The following is a 12671-nucleotide window of genomic DNA, read 5'->3' as shown; positions in this document are numbered from 1 at the left end:
TTTTCTTTTCTTTATTGTAAGTATGCTCCACGCCCAGCACAGACCTTGAGATTGAGTCACATGCCCTACCAACTAAGCCAGCCAGGTGCTCTAGAATGCAACTTTTGATCTCAGGGCTATGAGCTTAAGCTCCACTTTGTGCATGGCACTTACTTAAAAAGAAAATAAATAAAATGGGGAAAAGGGAAGGGGAGGGGAGGGAAGGGGGAAGGAAGGGAAGGGATAAAGGAAAGAAAAGAAAGAAATGGCTGACAAATGTGGGGTGTCTGGCCTGGAAAAAAGTCCTCCACTCAGGTCATCAACAGATTTGTGGTTGAGTTTCATGGATTAGACCCAGAACAAATTGGTAACCACTACAGGAAGACTGGGGCTTAAGATAAGCAAGAACTGTTGTAATAAGAGACATACTCTGCTAGATCAGATGCTTAGAGAGGTAATTATTTATTGACTTAGTCTTTCTTATGGGAGATACTTGGACATAGACTAATTCATCATAAAGGAAAAGATCTTTGCTTGCTTTAGTGAGAAGAGAGAAGAGAACAATGGTGCTGAGATCATGAAACAAGTAAAGAAATGGGGGTGGGGGGATGTGAACAGTGCCACAAGCTTCCAGTAAGACAAGAAAAGGAAGCAGAAAAAGAAAGCTGGGGAAAGATCTGAGACTTCACAAATTTCACACTCTTAGTGTGACTTTCACACACACTTAGAATGGATCTTCCCACTGAATTACTGGCCCATGGTAAAAAGAAGTTCGGCATAGGAATAATTTTGCAAAATGTATATGAAGTGTGTGTTTGTTTCATTTCACATCATGGTATAATCTGGTTTTAAAAATTATTACTGGTATACTAGAACAAATGCCTTTTTTATACTTCCCATAAATAGCCCAAGTTCTGGAAATCCCATATACAGCATATATGGTTATCAACCTCATATATGATACTGAAGTAGACTGTTCTTTCCTTGACACCAATTCATATTTGCCCTTGGTTAAACTTTCTTAATGTAGATTCACTCTCATTTCTTCGGCTACAGTACAATAAAAACTAAACATTTAAAATGTCTTTTAACAACTCAAAGTCTTTGTAAATGAAACAGAATGTAAAAAGATGGGATAAAGTTGTCTTCTATCTGTAGCCACTTTTAAAGCTTACCATTAGCCGAGCATCTTCTCTTTCCAAAATTTTCTGAGTCTGATCATCAGGGAACTTCAGTACAGTGGTTATAACCTTTGCCATGGTCTAAAAAAAAAACAAGAGATAATCACTAACAGACAGTGAAGCAGATGAAGTCTCACCCCATTCTGACATGTTCTGCTGGTGGGATTCTTTAGTGCTCTCAATGGAAGCCACGACCAAAGAAGTATGATGTGAAGGTATTAGTCAAGGAAATAACAGCCAACACTAAAATTTCAATTTAAAAGGACTCCTCACAACGTCTAGGTTGATATTATTTCAAGAAGATGAAATTACAATAGCATGAAGCTATATAAAGTTCTAATGTTCTTGGCCCTTTGTCTTATTAAGATGAAACTTTATTACTCATTCATTTTATAAGGCTTTTTATTTGTAGAAATCTATCTAGTAAGTGATGTATTGCCAAACATATGCTCTAAATAATCAGAATTAGATATTCCCAAGTTCAGCTTTAACTAAATCACATCATATATCTCATAAACATGGGCTACTGCATGAACATGAACATGCTTAGTAGGTATTTTTTACAACATGCAGCACATCAGCCTAATAGAAATACGAATTACATCTTAAATAAACACAAGATGTTTTGTTTGGTAGAAAACATGATGAATCAAAACATTACACATGGTAGCTTGCAAAACAAGGTCATAAATTGTGCAGATCTAAATGAATATACCGTAAGTCAGACTGTCACCCAAAAGCTCGTGGAAAATTCTCCTCAAAGGTTGAAATTCCCTATTTTGTATCAAGATGAGGTGTTTTGAGGGAGACAGAGAGGAAAGAAGATACCTTATGAAATAAGATACACTCACGAAATAAGTAGGATTAACAAGTTCAGTGCTTACATACAAAATCAGGTGCTAGTGCTTCTCCCCTGAGGACTCCCACAGAGGACTGCACGGTCACCCGGAGAACTCACTCTAACATTCTTGGTTCAGTTACACAGACTGTGTGTGTGTGTGTGTGTGTGTGTGTGTGTGTGTGTGTAGGGGAGAGGGCTGGGGACTAGAGAAGGTCACTAAGGAAAAGATGACATAATAAGTTAACCAAAAATTTTACAAATTCACATCATATATAATGTATATATGTATAATTATCTCCAGGAAGGAAAGATACTAATGTTTTTAAAATTCCAATTATGTGCTAAGCCTAGTTAAGTCACTTGACATACTTCTAATACTGTTCTTCAACCACTAATACTGTTCTTCAACCACAAACCCCATACTCCGCAAGATTTCAGCCCCCTTCCCTCCTTTCATCTTTGCCTCTGCCATTTTGAAGAACAAAAAAATACCATTTAAAACAAAGTCGTTTTTAGAGAATTCTAAGGCATTTTACAAAACCCTCATCCTTTAAATTGTATTGCCTAGAATCTTCCATGCTAAACTGGTCTAGAAACTAAGCATATGTGGCATGAAATGACAAGAGAAATATGAAGTAGTGACTATTTCAGTATTCTTTTCATTAACACTCTGAAGCAATTTTTAATGGTTTTTGGTATACTATCTATGAAGACTGTTTTTAGGAATTTCAATAGCTTGCAAGGTTCAAAGTACCCAAAAGTCCATTTATATTCACTATGAAACCACATACATGCACACAGAAGCATGTCTGTCAAGAAAACCCCAAACTATTCCTAGTTGTCTCTTCACATTTCTAGACAATGAGAAACCCACCTCTAAATTCATCAGTGACTGAATTTGCAGCAGATTACCCAGTAAAGACTTAAAGCTCTTCCCTCTCTTGCCAGGAAACTTAAATGGAGAAGCCCAGGCTCTCTGCCAGATCTTGGGAAAGAACTCAGAGTGTCTATTCTACATACAATATAAATATACTCAGGCCCTGGGAAGTAAGGAAAAAAGTTCAAATGAGCTACCTGGTTTAGAGGTGGCATCTCCTGCCAGGTTTTCTTTAGGGGGAAGCTTTGATAAAGATTAGGATGAGAAACACTTTCTACTGAAAAGGAGAATAGGCTGCTTTTAGCATGGAGGATCAAAAACCCAAGAAAAAGAAAGTGAAAGAAGAAAGAAGGGACATTTCCTTAGCTTCATACTATAAGAACATGTGTCCTACATGTGCTCTTCTTAAATAAATCATCTGCCTCATAAAATTAGGAACACCATGTGTAAAAGCAGATGAAGAAAACACAGTTGAGATGACATACATATCCTGCTGGGCAAGATACAACTCTAGATTAGGATCAAATCACAAGGGCCACAATACACTTTGGCTCACTCAAAAACCAAAATCTAGTCTCCATTTCAAATTCTCTGTCAATGTATAGATATTAACCAAATCAGTAAAAGTTATGTCTAAAACCAGCTCTGATCTTGTCAATCTCTGCTCAAGGGCTAACTATCCCAATATCTAGTGTTAAAACTCTAAAAAGATTCCATGCCCTCCACACTCTGTGCAGCCCTAAAGGGAGTCACTTCTACCACAGACCCAATGTTTTAGTTGGACCAGACTACTTGTCATTCCAAAACCCACACTCAATTTCCTGCCTTGGCCTTTCTGTCTAGGCTTCCCCTCCCATCTGATTTCATCTATTATAATCTAACCACCTCCATATACCCCTGACCTAGCTTTAAAACCCAGCAGATACATGTCCTTCTCTACAATGTCCTCCTTGACCTTCCCACAAGTAAACCGGAGAACTCTGTGCCTCTTTTAACAACCTGACGACATTCTGTATCATGCTTAACTGCAAACAGCTCCACTTTTCTTAACTCCTTAGAATTAGGGAGAGTGTAAAAAAAAATAAATAAATTAGAGATAGTGTCAGATTTCATCTTCCTCCCCACCATGGTGATATACAATAGGCCACCTGTAGCTAGTGCTCAATAAATAAGCAGTAAATTAAGCTGAGTATCTGCTACCGATTTTCTACATTTATCTGTAAAATGTGATGGTAGGATGACAGACTAGTCATTTGTAGTAACCAGATGCATTAAATGCTGAAGATGAAAGACCAGAGAGACCACTCCACCACACAGACTCCGAATCAAGTATTAGACGGGCTGCCTATGCTCTGAGGTTACCCCTTCCAGCTGTTTTGTAAGTCATAGCCTAAAACTAACTGCACAACCCTGAAAGCACAAGTTTGCACTTGGCTGAATGACACTGCCCCAGAACACATCTTATGCTTGTGCTGGGTCTTTCTTCAAGAGGATTCAAACTTTGTAGAGATCTCATCCCCCACAGTTTGCAACCTCCAGAAGACACAGTTTGAGGCAGTCATTTCTTCACGTCACAGATCAAGAAAAGATTACATAATTTATTTAGCAACACTGGATCACAGCTTTAGATTCAGAAATGAATCCGTATAGCTAAAGTTCTGAGCAGCTTTTTTTTTAAGACACACCCTTCTCATTTCCCTGCAATAACAAGGTAACATTAAATTATTTACCCCACTGCAAATATAGGCTACTATCCAATAATGACTTAATAAGAGATAGTTATATTTCATTAGCTTGGTTTTTTAAAAAAATGAGAAAATGAGCATTAGGTATTTTTTGAATTTAAAAAAAGAAGTCCTTTAAGAAAAAAATACTGAATTACTATGAATTAATATACCCCTCCTCTGTTACATGTTCAGGATCCACAAGATGTTACTTTATTTTTCTTTTAATTTTTTTATTTATTCATGAGAGGTGGAGAGAGAGAGAGAGGCAGAGACACAGGTAGAGGGAGAAGCAGGCCCCATGCAGGGAGCCTGACGTGGGACTCGATCCCGGGACTCCAGGACCACACCCCTGGCGGGAAGGCAGGTGCTAAACCGCTGAGCCACCCAGGGATCCCCAAGATATTACTTTAATTTGAAGTCATTTAATACAATGAAATGAGATTTCTATAGATATTAAAGATTCAAATGACTGATAGCCCTATAATTCCTAGAGTTTAGCTAAATCTATAATCCATAAATTTGTAACATTCTTTTAAGAGATTTTCTTATGCCCTTACTTTTTAGGCTTTAAATGTATCTGCCTGGGCAGCCCTGGTGGCTCTGCGGTTTAGCGCCACCTTCAGCTGGGGGGTGTGTTCCTGGAGACCTGGGATCGAGTCCCACATCAGGCTCCTGCATGGAGCCTGCTTCTCCCTCTACCTGTGTCTCTGCCTCTCTCTCTCTGTGTCTCTCATGAATAAATAAATAAATAATCTTTAAAAAAAAAAGTAAAAAATAAATAAATGTATCTGCCAAATTAATCCCTGAACTGGCTTATTAGCACTCTGACTTAGTAACCTCCAAAGACCTATAAATTAAAACACTGATTGCTTCTAAAAATGGAAAACTCATGATCCATTCCTTTTTTTTTCTTTTTTTAATTTCATGATCCCATTCTTAGCCAAAGTATATGGACAATGTAAAAGTTTATGAAGGGAAAAAGTTGAAGCAATGTCAGAAAAATTGCTTTAAATGAAAAATTTTGAGAAAGGATCATGAATTTCCCGAAATATATTCAATTCAAGGTACATTTATAAAAAATCCAGTATAAGGCTCTTTTAAAAGCACTGCAGGGAATACAAACAAGAAGAAGACAAGACTTACACACTCAAGAACCTTACAATAAATGTAATATTTCAGAAAACAAATTTAGCCAAGCACTATTACTTATACAATGTGGTAATTTTAATGATCAATATTCCATATGTATAGGAATTATTTTCTTACAGTGACTAAAATATTTCTAAATATCCCTAAGTGACTACTTAATTATGTAGTCTACTACTTACTTCTTAATTATGACCATTACCAATATTTCTGCATTACCCTAACGTTTCCATGAAAATGAAATCTTTTATCCTCACTTTAAGATTTGAAGTCAAAAATAAAAATAGCAACATTTCACAAAGTATTAAGTTCATGAAATTTCAACTTTCAGTACTTAGCATCACCCGACAGTATTTTTATTAATATTTTATAACTGTAACAAATATAAGCAATTCATTTTATAATCTATGAACAATAACACAATAACCTATTGTCAACTATTAACACGTATAGTCTAACATTAAAAATACGCATGTGTATAAAAGTATTAAAAGTGGGCACATTTCCTTTTATATTAAGCCACATGCCAAATCACCAGAAATGATTTATACCTTAGTCTCACGACCCATCATATACTCAAAAAGCACTTTTCGCAAATACTCAAATTCGGTAGGTTCTCCAAAGAGCGAGACATCAGTATGGTACAAATTGCCACCTGTCAAATAAAAAAACTCAGATCAAATTGTAAAGAAAAGTCAGATAAGCTACTTATTACTTAGACACCAAACCAAAGAACAATCAAAGGAATAGAGAGAGGCATCACTCTTGCATTAATTATATTGTACTGTATAGTATTGTACATACATACACAAAGCATTCCAATTGGTATTTTTCCATTGGAAGAGAAAATATGAATTATTATAGCAATTTTATTTCTCACATCTTTCCTTCTCCTTTTGACATGGCAATTTTAAAAGACTATATATACTTAGAGCATATAAAGACTCCTTAAAACTCGTATTTCTCTCCTCAATATTATGTGTTTGGCTTCAGATATTCCACAATGACTAAAGTTAACAATCATTTTTATTTATTAAGAACTCAGTATCTTAGAACAGAACTCTAGGGCAGCCCAGGTGGCTCAGCGGTTTAGCGCCGCCTTCAGCCCAGGGCACGATCCTGGAGACCCTGGATTGAGTCCCACATTGGGCTCCCTGCGTGGAGCCTGTTTCTCCCTCTGCCTATGTCTCTGCCTCTCTGTGTCTCTCATGAGTAAATAAATAAAATCTTTTTTTTTTTTTAAAAAAAAGAACAGAATTCTAGTTTTTCTAGTATTCCAAACCTAAAAGCACTTAAGTTTAAATCAAGTTTTCAAACCTCTTTGGAGATACAGAACAGATCAAATAATTTGAAAACATATGAAATATTAATGCCATTTTAGTGGTTTTCAAATATTTTGGTTCAACATCTTAAAGCCTGTCATAAAAAGTTAAACTCCGTTTGTTAACCAAGCCCCATGTTAGCCTAAAAGTAAACAATAAATATAGTTCAGGAATATGAAATCACATTAAATATTATTATGTGTAAATTTATACCTTGGTAACCCTGGATTTTTTTTAAAAAAACCTGAATAATAGGAAATCACACTGTGCAGCAGGATAATACAGTAAGTTTTCCATTATAAGACTGTGAACAGTATGTGACCCTCTAAATGCCAAAGTTGAAAGTGGCCTTTCATTGTAACTTTACATTTCTTTTGGCATAGAATTTAAACCACCATTTGTTCAGTAAAAAGAAAGAAACAAATGAAACCTCATGGGGTATTATTTAAACATATGAGATTAGTAAAATCCTAAAAGTCAGATAATACCAAGCACTGGTGAGTATGTAGAATAATAGATATGCCTGTGCAATGCTTGTAGAATACAAACAGATACAACTTCTATAGACAACAACCTGGCATTACTTTGCAGAACTTCATAAAGTGGAAGACAAGCATATTCTATGATGCAAAAATTCAATTCCTATCAATACATCCTGAAATGCTTCACATATATACCATTGACCAGAAGTCAATGTTCACAGTTACAATGTTTATAAAAGCAAAACTGAGGCAATTCAAAGGTCTACCAACAAGAGAATAAATAAAATAGGGTATAAACATATAATTATTATTAAACTCAGCATTCAAAATAGTTATAGCTAAACACACACTAGAATGAAATTCAAAATCATAATGCTAGGTGAAAAAAAGGCAAGAATAGGCAGAAAACAGACAGTATGATATCATTTCTATGCAGCCCAAAACATCTAAAACAATAAAGTCAATTATTTTATGGAGCCACATGTACACTGTAGCACGGGAATAGTGATTGCCCATGGGAGACAATAGAAATACAGGAGACTGAAGAGCAGCACAAGAAGCACTGACAATATTCTAGGTGGTGAATTCATAGGTGTTAACTAGTCTTCACACTTGATACTTTGCGTGCATTTGTAAGTTTGGAATATTTCATTTTTTAAACGTGTACACTTTTAAAGTCCCGATTCTTTTAAACCACACTTTGCAAATACAGAGCAACTACACTAAATAATGATGATGCACTATTTCCTTTTCAAACACTACTTGTCTACATATCATACTTAAGTATTTCATTCCTGTAGATTGATGCAAAATACAAGAGTTTGCAATGCTGTACACTTTTCAGAAAATATTTGATTTCATTATTATAAACATGTAGATTACTTATGTATAGCCATTTTCCTAGATAAGTAATTAATACTGCTTTTCATTGCATGTGCCCCTTTCTTGTCTTCTCCCTAGCAGTGGCATATAAAAGAAACTGCTTCCTCTTCTTATAATTCTTACTTTGGGTTTTAAGCAATGAGAGTGGAAATTAGTTATCATTCAAATAAAGATGCTTGCCAAATTGTCTTCTTGTGAGTCTTCCCAAATAATTTTATCTGAGTACTATTCAGCATTTTTAATACAATACTTTACCTAGGTCTCATTCCAAAATATATAATTGGAATATCCATTTATCTATACTTAACACAATTGTAATCAACTAAGTGTATTACAAATAATTTTAGTTAAAAGCAGACTTGTTCACATTTTCTTCAAAATTGTACATATATTGGAAAATAAACCAATTTTACATTTACAATTATACCTATGAATAAATGTAATAAAAGAGGTACAAGAATACTGCTCAGAACAATAAACATTATGGACAGAAATTTTAAAAGACCTAAATAAATGCTAAAAGATATCATGATTATGGTTTGGAGACTCAGTACCACAATGTGTCAATTCTCTTCAATTTTTCTGTAAGTTCAATGCAATCTTAATCAAAATCCTCTTAGGTCTGGGTGTGTGTTATGAGTGTAATTTGACAATCCAATTCTAAAATTTAAATAGACAATCAAAGAGCTAAGAAGAGCTAAGACATTCTTAAAAATAAAGTGGGAGGTGTTCCCCAACTAAACAGCAAGACAGGCTATGAAGTCATAATAATTAACAGAGTGAACTGTTAGAGCAGGCACAGACAAATCCATCACTGGAACAGACTGCAGGTGCTAAAACAGACTCTCAAAAATATGGAATAACTAAATCAGGTAAATAGAATTTACCCTGGTTTTCCCTGTATGAGCTACACCTCAAGGTAACCACATAGATAACATGGGAATGTTTGTATTTACAGAATAATTCAAATTAATATCTGCACAAGAACTGAGAGAATGTGAATATCCCCATTACACAATCACTATTGAAACAACAGATTTTGGTAAACAGTCACCAGTGGGTGCTAAAAATCTAAGGCTAAATAAAGGTGATCAGGGAGACTGATGATGACACCTGGAACTGTGTGAAAGCTGTTACAAAAAAAGACATGCATCTTTTGCTGTGAAGCAACATATAGTACAATTCCTTTGGGAGGTACTACTGCCAATAACACAAATCGAAATCTGACCAAGCCCCTCATGCTAACTACCAGCAGATGGAGTACCAAGAGCTCAAAATGTGTTAAATTTATAAGTAATTTGGTCTCTCCAACAAATAAAAAACAAAAGGAGAGAAAAAGGCAGAGGAGAAGGGGACAAGGAATCTAGTTTTAAAAAGAGATTTCTCAATCAAATGCCATGTATGGGTACTAATTGGCTACTAATTCAAATAAATCAACTGTTTACTACCACCACCACCAGAAAACATTTATGAAACTAAAAGTTTGAATATTGACTGGTTCTTTGATTAAGGAATTACTGTGAAATTTTTAAGTGTGATATTAGCACTATGGTTATTTCTAAGGAAACCTTTGTACACATATATACTGAAATATTTACACATTAAATAAGATTAATACCTAGGACTTACATTAAGATAATCCAATGGGCCAAGGATAGGAAAGGCTAGGTTATAGATGAACCAAGATTAGATATGTCTTGATAACTGAGGAGGGTGGCTGATGTGTACATATGTGTTCATTATATACCATATTCATTACTTTTCTGTATGTCTATTTTTTATTGTTCCATAATAAAAAATTCAGAAGACGGGATCCCTGGGTGGTGCAGCAGTTTGGCCCTGCTTTTGGCCCAGGGCGCGATCCTGGAGACCCGGGATCGAGTCCCACGTCGGGCTCCCGGTGCATGGAGTCTGCTTCTCCTTCTGCCTGTGTCTCTGCCTCTCTCTCTCTCTCTGTGTGTGTGTGTGTGACTATCATAAATAAATAAAAATTAAAAAAAAATTCAGAAGACAATAAAGAAAGAAAACACCGAGTACATTATCTTTACTATACACACACACACACACATACACATACACACATAAAAACAAGGATTAATATTCAGAATTTTTAAAAAACTCCTACAAATCAATAAGGAAATAATAATCTTAGAAAAAAGAAATGGAGAGGAACTTCACAAAAGAAATATACACAACTAAAATGAATGAATAAAAAAATGAAAGACTGGGTTGCCTAGGTGGCTCAGTCGGTTGAGCATCCAACTCTTGGTTTCAGCTCAGGTCATGATCTCAGGGTCATGGGATCAATTCCCACATTGGGCTCCACACTTGGCACAGAGTCTGCTTAAGATTCTCTCTCCCTCCTCATCTGCCCCTCCCCCTGCTCATGCACTCTCTTTCTCAAATAAATAAAATCTCTTTAAAAAAAAGAGTAAGAGGATCCCTGGGTGGCGCAGCGGTTTGGCGCCTGCCTTTGGCCCAGGGCGCGATCCTGGAGACCCGGGATCGAATCCCACGTCAGGCTCCCGGTGCATGGAGCCTGCTTCTCCCTCTGCCTGTGTCTCTGTCTCTCTCTCTCCCCCTGTGTGACTATCATAAATAAAAATTAAAATTAAAAAAAATCTTAAAAAAAAGAATAAGATGTCCAACCTGATTACCAACAAGAGAGATGTAATTAAAATTACATGTCACAGCACAGAATTTAATCAATGAAGCATTAAAGGGCCTTAATAAATCCAGCACTGCTGATGAAAATGAAAATTACTACAAAAAATATAGAAAATAGTTTCCTACATTATCTTCAAATTATATCTAGTTTGGACAACCTAGGATAGGATATGCACAAGAATGTTCCTATCCTATGACTCAGCAATTCCAGCCTTATCTGTACAGAGAAAATCTTTCATATGAGAGATATACAAGAATGAACAAAATTAATAAATGGAAATGAGTGAACCGAAAAAACATACAACATGTATGCATCTCAAAACTTATATTAAGCAAAAGAAAAACAAGCTTATAATATGATTCTATTACATAAAGTGCTAAAACAAGCAAAATCTAAACAAAATACTGCTTAGAAATATATACACAGGTGGTAAACAATAAAGAACAAGAGAATGGTTAACATAAAGTCAGAAAGAAAAATCAGTATGTGGAGAGGAATAAAGCTATTATTGAAGAGGCCTACACAGAGGTTTCTGAAGAACTAGTAGCCTTTTATTTCTTCCTGAATGGTGGGTGCTCATTCTACTCTACTCTGTAAAGAGGCAGCGAGGTAAAGAGATTAATGTGCATATTTAACCAGACTGACATGGTTGGTGAGAGGATTAAATGAGTTGATATACAAAACAGTGCCTGGCACTTAGTGTTACACATGTATCCCCTGCCTTTCAAAAACTCACACTATGCCACTTGCCTTTTACAAAAATCTTCATTAGTACCTATCTTTGCTAACCGAAAGAAATCTAAAGGGCTTTCTGTTTTTATGAAAAGGGAGAAAAGTGAAAATAGTGTTCAGTGTTGTTTTGCAACAACCCATTAGAGAGGCAGCACAGACCCCTGCAGCAAGAGTGGTTCCACCAAGCACCTTCCCCAGGAACTACACTCAGCATCAAGCCACCATAGCTTGAACTGTATACGTAACCATCTCTGTTTTATCTTGATTTATTTTGTGCATCTGTTAGCAAGACATGTCCTAAAGTATCAGAAAAGCCTGAGAGAGGATATTTTTTGGGTCTGAGAATGCTAAAAAAATTTTCCATATAAACTAGTGGTAATTGCTTCTTTGCTTTATACCATTTTAGCTAAAGTAAGGTATCCTAGGAATGCTCTACTTTTGGATGGCAAAGGAGACTTGTCTATGTGTTAGTTATTTAAAAAAATGTACATGTGGGTTCATTTTACAATTTAAAATGAGAAAAAAGAAAATTATAAAAATCTTAAGTTGAAACTAATGAAAAGAATCAATATTATTCTCTATGCACTGCTAAGCACTGAGTCAGCAGTTGAGCTGATAATCCCATGTGTGGACATAGATATGACAAACAATCTTTATAGCAGGAGTCTTGTCTGCTGTGAGCCATGGGACACTTCCAAGTTGGTTTTCTCTTGTGTTTGAAGAGCATTTTGGAGAGAATCCAAAGCAAGTCCTTGTTTAATTTAATTAAAAATTGTATAATATCTTGTGTTATTTCATTGCAATAAGTAAGAGCTGTCAAAAGCACAAAGTAAA

At 35.6% G+C, this 12671-nt stretch overlaps 1 protein-coding gene across 7 annotated transcripts in view; it reads right to left on the bottom strand.

The window, feature by feature from the left end:
- Nucleotides 1–12671, bottom strand: part of GOLGA4 (golgin A4) — a 131025-nt gene that overhangs the window by 8663 nt on the left and 109691 nt on the right. For all 7 annotated transcript variants that reach the window (XM_055320951.1, XM_055320954.1, XM_055320953.1 and 4 more), the window contains 2 exons: nucleotides 6303–6406; nucleotides 1155–1241 (listed from right to left, as the gene is read on the bottom strand). In XM_055320951.1, the coding sequence (XP_055176926.1) occupies nucleotides 1155–1241; nucleotides 6303–6406 (191 nt within the window). The remainder of the gene's footprint in view (nucleotides 1–1154; nucleotides 1242–6302; nucleotides 6407–12671) is intronic.

This window comes from Nyctereutes procyonoides, unplaced genomic scaffold (genome assembly GCF_905146905.1).
Source record: "Nyctereutes procyonoides isolate TBG_1078 unplaced genomic scaffold, NYPRO_anot_genome, whole genome shotgun sequence".
NCBI lineage: Eukaryota > Metazoa > Chordata > Mammalia > Carnivora > Canidae > Nyctereutes > Nyctereutes procyonoides.
Note: the sequence above shows the minus strand (reverse complement) of the source record. Positions and strands in the feature narration are given on the sequence as shown.